Genomic DNA, 18814 nt, shown 5'->3' on the forward strand with positions numbered 1-18814 from the left:
GATAGAATAAAATTATACAACCGTATTTGTTGTAACACAAGTAGGTTTTTAACCTCCTGTTTCACGAATATCTATCTAGGTTTTCCAGTGGCATATGAAATAGCTTTGATTTTAGTTGCTTAATGCCTACGTCTTTTGAATAAATGTAGAGTTTTGTATTGATAGACCTCTGAGAAGAGGATGTCAAGAGAAATAGTCACTCAAAGAACTTGACAGTAGTATCAAAGTAGTGCTTCATAAAGAAATCCTCAGTACTGCAGTTGTTTATTGCTTGAGTGTGTTTTGTTTTTATAGGTTTTTGGGGCCCTAAGTTTGTGCTCATGTTACTGATTATATTAGGCTCCAATTCATGATTTGTGTTAAAAGACCAGCGTAGAGGACTTATAGTCAAAGTCTGATTTCGAAAGCAAACATCTATCTTTTTTTTTAATCATTTCCAAATGGTAAATTGCATAATGAAATTTAGTCTCCGAGTAGAATTCAGGCTTTTGTCTAAGAAATGATAGCGTCATAAAGCAGTTTGAACAGAGGGTAAATGTCTATTCAGGAAGAGCCTCGTAGTGAAACAGTACAGCAGAGGAAGGCTTAGTCCTGAACTTCATGGATGTTTTCATAAATATGGTACAAAACAGCTATGATTTCTTAAGGAAAGAAATGCAAGTCCTGGGATGCTTGTGTAACAGTTCTTGGCAGCCTAATAAGTTTGGAGATTAATTGTAAACACCAACGTTATTCTCAAGAAAACCTTAATTCTTTTCCTGTTTTGAGTTGAATGTGATTAACTTTTTTTAGATTTTACTATTTTTAGCAAATAGTTTTATAATTTTTGAGTGCGTAAGTGGCTACCTTTTTGTAAGACATTTTTAAGATACCTCTGAATGCTGTAGGCACTGCGATATGAAAGACTCTGCATGATCTTCATGCAAACTTGGTGTATTATTAATCAGTATATTATTGGAATTGTTTCAGCTCGGTGGTTTTTGTGCATCTGAGCTGCTTTAATGTTGGTCTGAGAGCTGACCGGTAAATTACTCTGATGTTTCTACTGAATCATTTAAAATCCAATTTGCTGTAACGCTTACATTCCTTGGGAATAAACCTTCATTGAAAAAAGAATGGGACAAATATTTAGAAGCTTTTTTTGCATGTGTGTTGAATTTTTTTCACTTTAGGCACCATTTTTGATAGAAACTGGAGTTATTCCAAGGAACTAGTAGTCCTGAATCTTGGGGCGGGGGGGGGGGGGAGAGAAACCCATACTTAATAAGTTTCTGTCAGTAGTAGAGTAGAAATGAGGTCAGAAGAATACGTTTTGCCACTCCAGGTGTCTTGTCTTTTTTTCTGATGCCAGAGAAAACAGTGAAATAATGAAAGTAGAAATGTTTTGTTGATTGTACTTTATATCAATTTATATGATTCCCTCTAAAATACAAATAAGATTTCATTGACTTCTTAGAGGGGTAAACAGAATGTGTATTCAGTTAGGTTTTGAAATGATAATTTAGAATGAACATAAAGGAGCAAGTGGAAGTATTACTAAGTTTTGAAATTCCTTGATCTTTCCACATATTTGTAAGAATGGCTTGATGGCAGGTACATTTCCAATATTCAAAATGTCTGCATATTTTCTCATGTATCGCATTATAATAGTTTTGCGTATGTGACTAACCAGTCTTTTTCAATTACTTTAATTTTGCTTAAGTGCCAAAAGTAGCAAGCAACTGAGTTTGCTATGTATTTTATTCTTCTGCTCACTTGAGGTGAAATTACCAGAGTTCCTAAGATTTTGTTCTAAATTGTGTTGGATACGTTTCTCTGCAGGAGTGTGCTGTTGCTGTGCTGCTTTACGACCTCGTTACAAGCGTCTGGTAGATAACATATTTCCTGAAGATCCAAAAGTGAGTGATGACTTAAAATTGTAAGGGTTATTGAAAATTCTTGTTTAGTAGCACTTCAGCAATTATTCTTATTTTCACGTTTCACAGTAAATTCTGCTGTAATGTTTGATATCTTTAACAGAGTTTAGTAGAAAACTCATTTGGAGGGGAACCTCTGCAAATTATTGCCTAACTCCCTTATGGGAGCAGGGCAGTGCATAGTGAAAAGAACAAACAACAGTATGTTTTCCTCAACTAAATGGAGATTTAATTAAACTTGATATTCTGCCACAGAGGTAGCATTTGACTTCATAACAGCTTAGAACCACGAACACTTGTTCTGTTATGTTCGCAGTTATGAATACTTGATTTGAATAATCTTGGAGTTGTATTAAAGCCCAGTGATTATTCTCTGTTGAAGTCATTTCTGTACTAACAGTTAATAATTCTTATATCTATACATAATCGTGATTGTGCAATGTAATTAAGAGTTTATGTTTACAGTGCTACATTTTTTAAATGTGTTATCAGATTTTATTTTTTACTATAGAAAAAGTGAGCAGAGCAGTCAGCATTTGTGTAATGCTTGGTTTATAATTTGCGAACTACATGGGTTTTTCATTAAAATGTATGGGTCCTGAGTGCTAGTTACTGTGTTCATGTATGTTAATGGCTTTAAATAAAATGAGTTTTTTTTGTATATTCTAAGCACAGAAAGCATGGAACCATATGGTTTTATGGGTTTATTTTAATCTCCTGATTTGATGCAGTTACAGAAGCACCCTGAGTGCCTACAGTTGTAGCTTTACAGCTGTCTATGAATATCTCCAAGCTGGTCCATGGTATTTCACTGAATTGCAGGGCTTTTCTAAAATATTAGAAGACTTGATTGATAAAATGTACTTAACTGCTGCTGATTATGTTTAACGCTTCAGTCATTTATTTGAAAAAGATTATGTTTGGAGAACTTACAGGCAAAAGAAATGAGGATGTCCATATCACAATTTGTGCTGGAACTAATATATTAATCTCTGCCTGATCTTGTTGTAACAATTAGCTTTCAGGTACCCTGTATTTCAGCCTTGTCCAAGACATGAAACTGAAGAAGTGAAAGATTTAAACTACAATCTTGTTTTTATGTAACATCAACTTTTCATGATTAGGCATTGAATATATGATGACTTTTAGGGTGGACAATAATGGGAGAAGAAAAAATGATGTTGTACCAGCAGGGAAAATAATGTGTCACAGATCTGATAATATATCATGCTAAATACTTGCTTTTGGAATACCTGTCTTTGTCCATCCTGTGTCATCCATCCCTTCCTCCTTCCATCCCCCAAAGAATGATGGGAGAAGATAGTTATTTTGCTAATTCCAAAAATATTTTACATAATTTTTGTAGTTACTAGTTTTTGGAGCTAAAGCTTTTGTCTATTTTGCTTGAAAGTTGCATATTTTGTAATCTAAACGAGTCAGATCTTTTATTCTGAGTAAAGGAAAGCACTTTAAAAGCTTCATCGTTTCCGTATATTTAATTATTTTTATTTTTTATTTTGTGTATCTGTTCTTAGGATGGTCTTGTTAAAGCTGACATGGAGAAGCTGACTTTCTATGCGGTTTCTGCACCAGAAAAGCTGGATCGAATTGGTGCTTACCTAGCAGAGAGACTGAGCCGAGATGTTGTCAGACATCGCTATGGGTAAGGAAGTAAGTCACAACATTAAAAATAGATGCTAATAGGTAGCTGCACTTAGGTCAAAATGAATATGCTGAGTTGAGAAGGTAAGATGTGGTCAATAGAAAGAGAAGGTTATAAATAATATGGAAATGATGTACGAAAATATTGAGTGCAAGAATTGGAAGAGAATACCAATATCCATCAGCGGCCATTGTCTTTGGCATTAATTATGTCAAAAGATATTTTTATAACTTTAGAGAATGGGAAAATGGTGTCTTGTTAGGATAATTAATTTTACTCATTTTCTTTTTCATTTAATTAGAATGTACTCTCACTGTGCAAAATTGTGGTTAAGCTGATGGCTTTCCTTATTGGGAAACTGTAGACTAGAAAGCTGGAGTTCATAACTGAAAACAAAACGTTCTAGAATAGAACTGTATTTACTGTATTAATTCCTTCAAAAAACGCTGTTTAACAAAATATAGAAATTACCAATTTCTTCTTTTTTTAGATCCTATGAAAGATGTACCTTCCACTGTTTCTTTTCTAATTTTTTTAATAAGACCTAATGATAAACATAGCACATGTGTTTGCATTACTTTCTCCACAATTCATTTTCAGATACGTTTTAATTGCCATGGAGGCATTGGACCAACTTCTAATGGCTTGCCATTCTCAAAGCATAAAGCCATTTGTGGAAAGCTTTCTTCATATGGTGGCCAAGCTTCTGGAATCGGGAGAACCAAAGCTGCAAGTTCTTGGAACTAATTCCGTGAGTAAACTTGGATGCTAACTTAAATCAGACTAAATCTTTGCTTATTTGGTAAGGCAAAATAGTTTCAGAATTCACAAAATATCTTCCAGCTAACATGAATTGAGAAGGTTCTGTACGTGGCAGGATATGCTATTTGGGCCTAAGCACAGAACATTTACCAGCTGGAGGCACAAAAACCTGTTTCCTTTTAGTCTCAAATTACTTTGACTGGGTTCATCCTCTGCGGAAATAACTAATTCTGGAAGGAAAAGGAAGGCTGTTCTGTGAATTCTTATTTTGAATTTTTAACAGACCTTCTGAACTGATTGTGTAGGTAAAGCATTGTTTTATTTCTTTCAGCAACAAGAGAGGTGATGTGAGAAAGAGGGAATAAGTTCCTTTTTCATGGTACTGACACTATGGAGAGAGACTCCTATTAGCTGAAAAGTAACCAGGAAGCAAAAACTTGAAAGACAAAGCTAAAAGTATCAAAATGAAGATCTGGAGATCTGGTTTTCTGAATAAATAGTGACTGATGCAACCAATGTTATATTGCTGTCATACTTCCACTATAACCATGATATATTCCAGCCGCTGCAACATGATTCTTAGAAATGTCAGGATTGTGATGTGGACTGTTCTCACCTAGACTGATTAGTTTTACAAGAAGTAAACACTTGCATTTAATGTAGGTTGCCGTTTCTAGCAGTGAGGAATGTTCTTTGGGATTCTGTGTAACTGTTGGACTTTCCTGTGGGAATGATTCCTAGCTGATAGAATTAAATGAAGTTGTACTTCAGGGAGACAAGGAGTATTACAGTGATACCGCTCTGATGTAGAATTTCCTGCTACAGTCAGACACAGAGGATTCTTGCTGAGGCAAAGGGGAGGAGTTGCCCCTCGTACCTCAGACTAATACTGATGGTAAATGCGTGTAAATATAGACACAAATATATGAGTGTGTATGTATACATACATAATATCTACATGATAAAAGAGTCCATCTCCAGTGACAGAGTTACGCTTTATCAGGGACTTTAGAGACAGGACAAGAGCTAACAGTTTTAAACTTAAAGAAGGTAGATTTGGATCCAATATAAGCAAGAAAGCGTTTGCTTAGAGGAACCTTTTGCCCTGAAAAGCTGTGGATACCTCATCTCTGGAATTGTTCAAGGCTAGGTTGAATGGGATCTTGAGCCTGACAAACCTGATCTGGTGGGAAGGTGTCTGCCATAAGGTCCCTTTTAACCCAAACTATTCTGTGTTTCTCTATATGTATTTTCTTTAATATCTTTGAGCTGTAGTACACTTTTTGGGTTTTTTTTGGTCTGTTTGTAAAAGAAGTGCCTTGGCATGATTCCTTAGCGAATTAAAAAATAGCTTTGGAACTTATTTTCTCAGTTGCCAAATGGAGAATGTATATTGCTTTGCAGTCGTTTAAAATCTTCAGTGATAAACTGTTACTGTAAACCTCCACTTTGGTATACAAGGCACACACCTCTTCCAAATGAATATTGAACAGAGGTTCACATTACGGTCATCTGTTTGATATCGCTGTCTATTCCTAATGAGGCCTTCTATGAACAAAATGGATCAATAGATTTTCTAAATTAGAAAATATTTCTTGTTTCTCTGTCTTGAAACTCAGTAACCAAAAATGAGATGTTAAATTCTGTTAGAGTGAATATATGGATCCTCAACAGTATTCTAAAGACTAATTTTAGTCTATTATGCTAATTTCTCTAGATGCCCTATATAGTCAATATATTGAGAGAAAAGTCAATTTGTGATAACTCTAGAGGAGGAAACTCTATATTGGCACTGAAATTGTCTTCTGCTGAGGACATTGGCCTACTGTGATCTTAAATAAATTTGATGTCAGGCATGGAGAAGGTTTATCATCCAGTTTAGCTTTTTATAGTTGTTTTTTATCCTTCCAAAGAAAATACAGATGGTGAAATATAACTGAATTATCCTTTATCCACTTCAATTATTCTAATGTACCACTTTGAAGGGGAAACTGGTACAGTCTGGAATAGCTATGAGTAAAACAAATTGTAAACAAAGTAAATGTTTCTAAATTGGTGAAAAGTCAAGTAACATTTGGGAAAGTTTCTATATTTTTGTTGTTGTTGTTGAAACGGAATTTCATATCAGTTTCTGCTTATAATCACAATCATATTCCATATCTTTTTAAGAGTATGTCATTTACTTTCCATTTCAAAGCTAACTTCCAAAGCTTCACAGAAATACAAAGGCAATTATGACTTTCAAATAAGATTCAGCTGTCTTAATAGCTAGATTTTTTTTCTCAACCTCCCAAACAGACTTTGCTTCATCTGTGGGAGCTCTTGTGTTTGAGTCAGAGTTGGGTCTTCAAATTAAAAAAACAAAAACAAAAACAAAAAACAAAAACAAAAACAACAAAAAAAACACAAAACAAAAAAACCCCACCTTATTTATTAAATGACTCCTTGAAATTTAAAGTCTTAGAAAGACCTGAAATCTTCTGATGTGCCTTCAAGGTTTTTCCTTAACTTGTAAATCTTATGTTCTTGGAGGCAGAACTTTTTCTATTGGTTGCTCCATGTCTTACCAAAAAAACCCATAGAGTTTGTATTCAGCTCTTTGACTTATCATTTATTTACTTTTAGAAATCAAAGCTGAAGATTACCCTGGAAAAACTGTTGTTTCTCTTTTTCATTTATGTATTTCTTGTGCCTGACCTTCAAGTTAATTAATTAATTTCTATTTTTTAATTGCATTTGTAAATTATGTTTAATTCTTACTAGATTTTTTAAAATAACATAATTGTAAATCTACATAGGCATTTGAGAACAAGTAAAATTGAATAGTAAATGTGTTGGACTGTATAATTTTTTCATTTTTGAAGTAGAAGAGGTTTCAAATTGGCAGTGTCTGTAAAGTACAGAATGTCTGTTTCTATCGTGGTAGATATTTTTATTAACCATGTGCTAAGACAGCATATGCTGGTGGGGAAACTGAAAAAAATGTGGTGAGAAAAACTGAGACTTCCTCTGCTCAAGTAATATAGAATCTGAAAGCTGATTGCAGTAAATTTATTATTTGGAAATTAACTGAAGTGCTAAAATTCTCTCATGTTACCAAAATTCTGTAAATTGGCTTAAAAAATTATGTAAAATATCTGTATCTCCCTTTGTACAAATAATTAAATGTATTGTTAGATCCATAGTTGTTATACTACTAGAGTTAATTCCTTTTGCTTGCTCTTCTTAACCAGGAATTAATGACTCCAAACTTTGAACTTGTGTCCAAGATTTTTTGGGACAACAGTGAGATAGAGAGATCTTATTTTTTTAAATAATATATATTGTCTTTTTTTTTTTTTTTTTTAGTATGTCCAGAGAATTTAGTTAGTACGCAGCTGGTCAAAAGCTTTGAGTAGTACAATTTAGTAAAACTCTCAGAAAATACACTGAGGTATCTCAGTTGAATATAAAGCATGTAAAGTTGTAGCTGTGTATAAGCCAAAATTATGACATTTTAAATAATTTAACACAGATAATTTCTTTAGTTGATGAGGAACTTCATTTTGGAGAGACAATTTATTTTTGGTTTTGGTGGAATAATCATACAATTCGTGACAGTTTTATGTTTCTTATGCATGAGCAGGGGACTGGTTTTGCTAGTTTTCACCTGATTTACTATTTAAAAGAAGATGAGCGGTATCCCAGATAGGATTCATAGGATTTCATACTGGAAAATGACCAACTAGTGCCTGATATAATAACAAGATTTTGATGTTTGTTAATTTTGGCTTATGATAACAGTTGTTTTTTATTAAATTGAAGTATATATTCATATAAAAAATAGTTGAGAATGTCAAAACTGAAATTAAAGAATATCACAACTGATATTCCTGATAGAGTACTGATGTGTTTGCCTTGCTTATCTGTAACATACTGGTCTGACAGTATGTGTTGGCACCTTATTATTATTACAAGAGTCTTCTTTCATTCTGTGTTCCAATGTGGAATTAGGTAGTAGTAGTAGTGATCTAATATACAATGACGTATTCAATCTCTAGAACACCTGCTCTTTCTTTCTTGTAGGCATCAACAATATAGGTATAGAGAGACAGCACCCTTCCTCATCCCGTAGCTTCCTAAATTCTTCTCCAAATTAGTGGGATGAAGTTCAAGAGCAAGTGGCGGTTCCTGCACTTTGGCCACAGCAACCCCAGGCAACGCTACAGGCTTAGGGCAGTAGATGAGAGCCTGAAGTGTGCTCAGGCAACTGAGAACTCCAGTGGCATCCTGGCTTGTGTCAGAAAACAGTGTTGCCAGCAGGAGCAGGGAAGTTATTGTCCCTCTGTACTCACCACTGGTGAGGCCACACCTTGAGTATTGTGTTCAGTTTTGGGCCCCTCACTACAAGAAAGACACTGAGGCCCTGGAGCATGACCAGAGAGTGGCAAGAAGGCTGGTGAAGGGGTCTGGAGCACAAGTTTATGGGCAGCAGCTGAGAGATCTGGTATTATTTAGCCTGGAGAAGAGGAGGCTCAGGGAGGACCTTATCGCTCTCTATAACTCTCTGAAGGGAGGTTGTGGCGCGGTGGGGGTCAGCCTCATATCCCATGTAACTAGCAATAGGACTAGAGGGAATGGCCTCAAGTTGCATCAGGGGAGATTCAGGTTGGATATTAGGAAAAATTTCTTCTCAGAAAGTGTTCAAGCACTGGAATGGGCTGCCCAGGGAGGTGGTTGAGTCGCTGTCCCTGGAGGTGTTCAAGAAACATTTAGATGTTGTACAAAGGGACGTGGTTTAGTGGGGAAATATTTGGTGATAGGTGGACAGTTGGACTGGATGATCTTGTAGGTCTTTTCCAACCTTGATGGTTCTGTGATTCTGTGTAAAGAAAGATTGAAGAAATTCTTTACTTAGGATGGTGAGGAACTGGCACAGGCTGCCCAGAGGAGCTGTAGGTGCCCCATTCCTAGAGGCATTCAAGACAGAGTTGGATGAGGACCTGAGCAGCCTGATCTCGTGGGTGGCAACCCACTAATTTCTAAATCACTAATTTCTGTTACTGATAAAACTTTTCTTGTCATTATTAATCATCATTTTAGTACTGCATTTGTGAAGTTAAAGGTAGCCAGTGCTGGGCACAAACTGGAGCACAGGACGTTCCTTCTGGATGCCAGGAAGCGTTTCTGTGTTGTGCAGGCAGCTGAGCACTGGCACAGCTCTGCCAGAGAGGTTGTGGGATCTCCTTCTCTTCCTCCTTGGAGATTTCCAGAAGGCACCTGAACATGGTCTTGGACCCTGTTCTCTGAGTGGAGGACCCTGACCTCTGCTTGAATAGGGGTTGGACCAGATGGACCCAGAGGCCCCTGCTGTTCTCAGTCATTCTCGAATTCTGTGACTGTATGAATCCGATGCTTGAAACTTGAAGTATTTGTTCTTTTTACAGTTGCTTGCTGAAATGCCAGTATATGTTCACACACCTCTTGTTATTCCTGTGTGATAGTTTCCTCATAATGAAATAGAGTAGTTTTTTCTATAATTATCTGTGTCATCATTCCCCCTCCCCTGAAATGAAACATGAGAAAAATGCAGGCTATCAAAGATAGAAATTAGAAGCTGAAATATCTGAAAATACTTCTCAGATCCAGCCTACACATTTTACAGATAGACACTTTGATGTAACTCAGATTTAAGTATAATGCATGTTTATTCTTCTTGAACTGCTGCAGAAAAAGCTGACCTTCTTTAAAGACATCCAGAGGGTATCAAGGCTTCTGTCCCTACATCTAATTTTTCTATATATGAAGTATTGGCTACCTAAGATTGATAAGACAGCATAATTATACATAAGTAATTATGTCTTTGGGAATTTAATTTCAGAACTTGCATGATTTTCTCATAGGACTTGCACAATCTGTTTCTCCCTGGTAATATGATTCAACTTCCTTGACTCAGTCCAGGATAAGCATCTTCCAAATAGCTAAACATGTTCCTGCCACATTTAGTGGTAGGTTTGTAATTGAATTGATTGAATTCTATTGATTTCAAAAATAATGGAAATAAATATTAAATAATGTAAGTACCTTTTTGTACCTTCTGTATTGTGTAAACACAGAAGATGCTTGTGCTGGCAAAGGTTCCCTGAATTATCAGCATATTATTGCAAGCATTTACTATGATTCACTGACATGTTTACATCTATATATGTTAAAACAAAACTAAAAAAACCCCACTTGAAATATCTCCTAAGCAATTGTTTGGAATTTCCAAAAAAAATTGCCTTTTTTAAGTTAAAAAGTTTTTGTATTTGTATTATGCTTGAAAATATCTTAGATGCTTAGGAGTAAGATATTGTAAGTTTAACAACTATAACATCTTAAGAGCATCACTTCAAGCAAGTAGAAAGTATCGACTAATATGTACTGTGAAAACTTGTTCATGACAGTGCATCTCAGAACAGTCTTACGACAGTTTGATTTCCTGTGACCTAAACATTCAGTCATCTGAATGCTAAGCCTACAGTATCATTTGGAAGTGCTTTATGTTTGGTGCATGAAATTATGATATATGGGAAAGAATCATCAGTTCTTTCTCTCTTTCTGGATATTTCACTGTGAGCATTATTTTGAGAGGCTGAGTACTTGCATCCCTACTGCAAAGCTACATTGTGGTTTAAGAGAAATGTCCAGAGAGTTGCTGACGTTTTCTTGGTCTAAATTCTTCATTTATTCTGATAAAAGAATTTCTTAGTACAAAAAATCTTCCTCCTAGCAAATTTTATTGTAGTTATTTAAAGTCTCCATGTTGCAAGATTCTGTTAATCAAATAAGTCTTAACATATTTGAGATGGTTACTGCTGATCCTGGATGCTAGATGAGTTAATATACTTGTGGCCCCTTCTGCAATATATTACTTCTGTTTGTGCACTTACAGAAGTTTGCTCTGTGAATCAACTGTAAACCTAAATACTTGAATGGTTGAAAAACACTTAACATTGTATTACTCTTTTTTTCCCCCTGAACTTCATACTTCATTCAATTTTAAGGAATAATTAGTTTTTTTCCTTTAAAAAACCCATCCAGAATATGTACTTCTGTTTTATAATTAACAACTTTGTGAAACAAACTAGTGAGAAATAAGATAGTTAAGCATTTTCCAGTGTCCATTTGGAGGGAAAAGATGGTTTTTTATACCTCACTGTATTGAGAAAACAGTGTGGTTGCTTTTTGTGGACTGAATTCCCTACTGTGACAGCAGAATATGCAGGTTTTTGGATTGTTTTTGTTGTTGTAATTTTGTTTTGTCCTATTTTTTCACTTTCTTACTACCTGACTATACAAGCTGTTTCCTATGGAAAGTTATATAAAATGAACTGGTATTAAAGAATTTTGCACCTTTTTCAGTAGTGAATGGGAATATAGTTTTAGAACCTTTCTGAAGGTGAACTGATAGTGTGGTTGCAAGGGATAAGTGTCCTAGATAAAGCAGGAAAAAGTAGTATTGCAGAGTAGAAAGTGGTGTGTATGCGTGGGTTTTTTTTGTTTGTTTTCTTTTGTTTTTTCAGGAATACAGAGATTTCTCTTTCAGCTGTCTCAGAACCTCCACGAATCAGTATACTGTTGATCATACTGAAGAAATATGGGCTGGTCTATAAGTATGTGGTACTGTGATTATAAAAACATCTACATCTTGGTAGATACACAATAATGTCTCAGCTTTTGCTTCGCAGTTGGTAAGAATACGTTGCAGAGGAAAAAGTGGAGGTATCTTAACGTGACATTACTCTGCTTGAAGGCAGCATCTGCACTGAGTTAAACCATTCAACGCAGTGTTAAACCTTTCTTGACAACTTTTCCTTGCCCTTTTTTTCTTCTGTGTGTAGTCTGTTCTAAAATTTTCAGTGATAGAGAATCTACAGTGCCTTCAGGCAGTCTGTTCGCTTAGATGGTTTGTTTAATGTTTGACTAAGTAGCCTTTGCTGTACTGTAACTCACTGTTGCTTTTCCTCTTACCACTGAACAAATAGAACAGTTTATTTCTTTTATTTTATAGCTGTCTTCTATATACTGGAAGCCTAGTGTCTTTCTGGCAGCTCTAGAACAGATAATTTAATATCTTTCAGTCTTTTTAACATGTGTGTTTTACCTAAAACTTTGTTCATCCATAGGATACTTGAAGGACAGTATCCCTTAATCAGTATCTTCAGCTATAATGCTCAAACTGGATACATTACTTCCTCTAAGGACTTATTAATGCCAATTAGATGGCAAAACTTTCTTCATAGATCTCACAAGCTTCTTTTAATATATTTCATTTTCCAGTTTGTCAAATTTGCCAACATTGAGGAGGACACACCTTCATATCACAGACGCTATGACTTTTTTGTGTCTCGGTTCAGTGCCATGTGTCATTCATGTGACCATGATCCAGAAACACAAACTGAGTAAGTGCCATACCTTATGTATTGCAAAGAATTGTCTGCAAAGTTTTTACTATGCTGCTTAGTGGAATAACTCAGTTCATGGGAAAAAAATGAAATTGACTTAAGTGGTACCGAATATTGAAAATCTTAGGTAGATAGAACTCATAGAACATTTAGGTGAAATTTTACCTGATTAACGCCTGCTGGATTGCATGGATTCTCTCCAGAAGGTCAGCATTACTGTGGATGTGTGCAAGCTGCATCGCTCATGTGAGAAATCAATGGGGCTACTTACACGAATGGAAAAGCATATTTTGAGTCTGTTATTTGTTATTTGAGAATTATTCAGTAAAATTGAATTTTATTTAGTATCATATTAGTATCATATGATACTGTTTGAAACTGAAATGCCTTTGTGAATTTGTATTAATTTTTTTTAAATTATGTAAGGACCACAATTGTCTTAACTTCAGCTCCCCCTAGTGATTTTTTTCTTTATATGAATCGTTCAACAGTATTTAAGTGTATAATTTTCATCAGTGTTGTACTCTTTTAATTACATGCATTAAATTGTTCAGCCAACTATGAAAAGTTTATGTACTTTATTAGGGAGTGTAGTGACAGGAAAAGGGACAAAAGTTTCAAACTAGAAAAGGGGGATTTAGTTTAGGTATAAGCAAGAAATTCTTCACCATGAAGGTGATGAGGCGCTGGAACAGGTTGCCAAGATCCCTGGCCATTTAAGACCAGGTTGGACGGGATGTAGAGCAAACTGACCTAGTGGGTGGCAACCCTGCCCATAGCCAGGGGTGTTGGAAATAGATGATCTTTAAGATCCCTTCCAGCCCAAACTGTTCTATGATTCTTAGGCAAGGGTCCCTGGTGAAGCAGGTGTATCATGCAACTACCTCATACCAATATATTTATTTCTTTCAGTGTATTTATTTACCTGAAGCTGATGGTTACAAAATATTGTATTCATAGACGTTTTAATGATTTTTTTTGTGATTTTTTTTTTTTTAGGTTTAGTATAAGTAAAAGAAATATTAAACTTTTTAACATAAAGAATTCCGTAAAAGGTTAATTTATGGAGCACAGTTTGGGATTTTTTTTAGCATTTCTTCCACCTTCATTTCCCCTCATAAAAGAGAGGTAATTTTAATAATGATCCAGAACATGGGATGAATTAAGAATGTAGCTCTGATTCATTTGTCAGGAATGGAGTTACCTGCCACTCAGAAGGATACCCCAAAGTAACGTATGTCAAAGGTGCGGTTATTATTGGAGAAAGAGAACTGTGTTAGTGTTCAGATTTGCACATTATCAGACTGCGTTGTTACCTTTGCTTCAGTTTGCAATGTTGATGTACCCTTAGGGAGCAATTTCATCCTAGTGACGTAAGACTGCACACATACTTGATTTAAATGTAATCTCTGCTTTAATACCTATCTGAATCTTATTTAGAGGAATTAAACCTTTCCTGTATGGGGTAAAATTTGATGCTGCAAGCTATCAAAGCTTACATCTCATTTTTTCTAGATCTCCTGTACAACAGAAGGAACATGAAATTAGTACTACTAATACACAAAAGTATATATATATTTTCCAATTTATGTCAGTGAAAGTTTTTACTTAGATTAACCAACTCTTTCACATCACTGTAGACAGTTTGAATGCATTTCTTTTGAAATATAAATTTAAAGCAAGTCCTCTTCCATTATGAAAAAGTCATTCTTGGAGCTGTCATATCAAATTTCCTCTAAGTACGGAGCCTTGATTCCAGATAACAATTCTAAATGCAGATATCACAAGTAGCTAGTTCATTTGATAGGGCGTGGAGCATAATTCAGCTTATCCTAAAATGGACATCTGTAGCTGCAGCTTGCCTGCATAGCTTGAGGTTCCACTGAACTTACTGATTTGAATGGGAGCTTGAATATTGTCTACATCTACTGTCAAATATGGAGGTTTCTGAGCCTGAGAGTGAATGTCGCTTCGTAAGTGACATTTCCCGTTCAGCAGGGAGTCTGCTGAAAAGCCAGCGTATCAGTGGAATTTGATGTGAAGAACTAATAATTAAAAATCAGAGGTTCTGAGAAAAAGTGTTGCTTCATTTTAAACATTAACTTCATATCCATGTTATTTGTAGGTGACAGCCTGTGAAAATTCTTTCAGTGACGGAATTTTAAAATTCTCTGTCTTAAATGTCAATCTTAGATTCTTAATATTGAAATCTTTATGTTGGATACTGCACTGTAGCTGTACTAGAGGAACAGAAAGTGTTTTGATCATTGTTTCTGTATCCGTTTCCTTCTCAGATTTATATACAACCCTATTAAAGTCTAGAGTGACTAGGTGCCTGCTACTGCATCCTGTTTGAATGCATGTAGCTTTGTTCAGAAATGGATTTAAAGGAGCAGGCTACACTGTTAGGTATTTATAACTTGATATCTGGAAAAAAAACAAACAAACAAACAAACATTGAGTTGCTGTACATATTGTACACGTTCTTCTTTTTGTTAAAAAATAATGAAAATAGCTAACAGCTAGACTAAGTCTTTTTTTAAAACTTATATTAAATTTTCTTTTGTTGTTTATCAGTCCCAATTAATATAGTTAAAAGAGTTTTAGAACAAAAGCAGTGGCTCCTTTGGTGTGTCAGGCTTAATTTGACAGAAATATCTTCTTTGCATGCTTTCCACATTGTTCATCTTCCACAAATCTTGAAAGACTTACTGTTAATCCACAGCCTTAAAGACTTAATCGCATCACTGTGGCAGCTATTGCACCAGATGAGCTGTGCTAATTTCACGTGTTTTTTTTTCTGCACTGAGGTAGGTTAAGTTTGGAACTGATGGATTGTAAATTTCGTAGAGTTCATTGAGGTTTTACCCAGTAATATCCAAATTACTGCTTTTGAGAACCCAATGAAATTCCACGCTACATAATTGCTACTGCATAATAGGTAGACAGATGTGCTGCAAAGTGCTGTGTTTCTCCTGTTTCATAATTCCTTTTCTTCTTCCTTTAGAATCCGAATTGCTGGAATCAGGGGCATTCAGGGAGTGGTTCGTAAAACAGTTAACGATGAACTTCGAGCAACTATATGGGAACCTCAGCACATGGATAAGATAGTACCATCATTGCTGTTTAATATGCAGAAGATAGAAGATATTGACAGGTATTTTTTATTCCTGGTCACTAGTGTGTTTTTTGAGCAAGTTTTAGTTTTTATGGTGTTGATCTTTTTCTTACTGGTGGAAATCAGTAGTTTATTAGCCAAGCGTTCTTGAAACAGGACAGCTCCTCTTACCTGCTGCTAATATGTTTTTGTCTTTGCAACCATCTACATTTCACTTGTTCTCTGTTCAAGAAGTTGTATATCCATGTTTACTCCTTAAATTTTTTTAATTCTATTTTTGTAATATGTCAGATGCAGAGATTAGTAAGCACAAGTTTGCAGATAGCTCAGATTTCACTAGTTATATTTGATAAAAGTTGAGGGTTCAATTCCTGCTTAGTCATGGGTAGCAACTCCCTGTCCTGCCTGCAGCAGCTCTTAAAGAGAAGAGAGAAAGTTTCTGCTCTTTCTGCTCTTAATAGCTCCTGGGCGTATTTACCTGCCAAGCTGGCATTCAGAAAAGATCCGTGGGATAACTACTGTTGATTATATGCCATTTACCTTATAATAGAAATGTCACTTTTTTTGGTCCATGTATGTATTCATGTCTTAACACTATGTGGGCGTAGAAGATGGTTATTGATAGCACTGTGAAACTTCCTCATATCAAAACCAACTTCAGCTGTGTGAAAAAAGCCCAAATGTTTGCGTCATGTCCAGCCCTGGCTGCTTCAAAGCTTGCCTAGGTGGCACAGAAGGCATCCAGTGACAACATGCTTTTCATGCTTTCATGTGACACTCAACTTTCACAAACCTTCAGGTTTCTCTTCTTTTTTCTTTTCATTCCTCAGCTTTACTTGTTTTATTCCTAATTGTTAGTACCTTGCTCTTCTATTAAGTAAATGTTCAAACTAAATGGCTGAAATCATTTGTTGTCTATCTGTGCTTGCTTTATGTATTTACCCCATATCACTGGCGGCTCACCAGGTACACACAAAAATATCCACTTGGATTTTAAATCTGAGGAGAGATCTGAGTGAAAGCCAAAGGTTCCTGAACCTGATCTTTGAAAAATTGTTAGCCTTTGCTTGCTCTTATGAGGTTTCTAGATGCTGTTTCCTTAATTACCCCTTACAGTGACCCCAAGCATATACTTACCTTTATACAGCCAAGTTAACTACTGACTGAAGTAGGATTTGGATGAACCACATAAAGCAGATCAGTTTGTATGTACTACAGGACTCATTTTTATCATTTGTTGAGCAATGCAGCGTTGGTGGCAGAAAAACAAATCTGTCAAAAAGCAACTGTTAATTAAATATGTGAAGTGGCTTCTTCAAACTTTTTCCTATAATGCGCATTCAATAGAAGAAAAGACTCATGAATTTCCACGTGGTAAATAAGGGCCTTATGATGCATGTATGATAGAAAAGCTGAAAACAATATTTATAAACTGTTGATCTGCTGGCCATAAATGATGTTAGAGAATGTCTTAGTTTGTTTTATATGAAATTTCGTATTTTGTGGAGAGCAAATAGAGGCTTCCTGAAGAGTAGCAGTAAGAAACTTACTGTTTTGGCAGATGGAATCAAAGCATTGTGAGAAAGCAGAAACTCTAGAAAATAACCCCAACTGAAGTCCATAGAAAATAATCATTTTTGGTAAATTTGAAGCAAACATATGTAAGCTTTACCCTAAAGATCAGTGTAATTGTTATTTGTGCAACCTTCAGAGCTTAACTCCTGAATGCAAATCAGAAGATACGCTTTTTGGAGTTAAGGATTGAATATGTACACCAGTTTTTTAAAAGATAATTGTAATTGTGGATAATTTCTTCCCGGTGTCTGAATAGGTGACTCTCAAATTTGCATGTGTAACATATAAAAATTAATGTTTTTTTAAGTTGTACTACACTACAATTGCTGTGCATACTTTCAATATAGTGTAAACTTGAGAGATCCTTCCTTCCCTTTAAAAATGTTCTAGGCGATTCAGAACAAGTGGGGAAGGTATGAATCAAATAGAAAATTGACAGCTTATTTTCAATTATTTTGTACACGATCGTTCGAGATAACTGTAAAGTTGGAAGTGTCAGCCTTACTTAAGGCAGAAAGGTACTAATACTTCTTAGAGACTTAAGTTTCAATGTATCCTTCATATTCATATAACTTCTGCAGTTTATTCCTGTAACCTCGTTTAAGCAAGAATCCAAGCAGTGCTTCTCAGTTTATAACTTATTTTTATTGCATTTTAACCAGAATTCTGCCAGGTATATCAGATGTGTGTGTTCTGCACCTTGTTGTCTTGCCCCATCCCACTCTTGGTAATACTCTTTTCTGGGAAGTCTGTGTCAAAACATTAATAGGAATGACACTCCTACACAGTCATTTGTATCTTTGCTCTGAGGAGGATGACCGTATGACTGTACCAGAGTAGGCAATAAAGAAAAAAAAATGAGGCAGTAAAGAAAAAGCATGAGGCAATCAGCAGCTGAATAAAGCTGCAGTTTACTGGTGTTCTAATCATTGTGCTTTTCTAAAACTACATCTCATTACTTATCTAACAGGGTGCCTGGGACTTTCTCATTATTAAAATCTGACAAGCTAGCAACCCTATCATGGCCTTTTGAAAATCTGATGTTACCAGAAGCTACAGGGTTTTTACATTGCATCCTTTAAATCTCAGTAATCTTGAATTTTTCCTATTAGAATTTGTAGAGTGTGCAGATATTATGCGTTCATTTGACTTGAGGCATTTCAGTATTCAACCTTTTTCAGTGCTGTAAAGCTGTGGTTTTACGATGCTGAAGATTTAACACTACATACATTGATACTTAATGCTTAATGAATGTTGTTTTAAACATTTAATGCACAAGTTTGCACTGCAAAACAGAAGTATATTTAAGAATTTAGCATATTGATTTCTGCACTCTTAAATCTCTTGTTGCATA

The 18814-nt window shown here is 35.4% G+C and overlaps 1 protein-coding gene across 6 annotated transcripts in view; it reads left to right on the top strand.

The window, feature by feature from the left end:
- The window catches only part of EFR3A (EFR3 homolog A), a 68387-nt gene that overhangs the window by 21344 nt on the left and 28229 nt on the right, over positions 1–18814 (top strand). For 5 of the 6 annotated variants that reach the window (XM_021386517.1, XM_021386516.1, XM_021386513.1 and 2 more), the window contains 5 exons: positions 1822–1898; positions 3452–3579; positions 4180–4330; positions 12643–12764; positions 15775–15924. In XM_021386517.1, the coding sequence (XP_021242192.1) occupies positions 1822–1898; positions 3452–3579; positions 4180–4330; positions 12643–12764; positions 15775–15924 (628 nt within the window). Of the gene's footprint in view, positions 1–1821; positions 1899–3451; positions 3588–4179; positions 4331–12642; positions 12765–15774; positions 15925–18814 lie in introns of those variants that run through there. The other variant, XM_021386518.1, reaches the window with a different exon arrangement.

The sequence above is a fragment of the Numida meleagris genome, chromosome 2 (assembly GCF_002078875.1).
Source record: "Numida meleagris isolate 19003 breed g44 Domestic line chromosome 2, NumMel1.0, whole genome shotgun sequence".
Lineage (NCBI taxonomy): Eukaryota > Metazoa > Chordata > Aves > Galliformes > Numididae > Numida > Numida meleagris.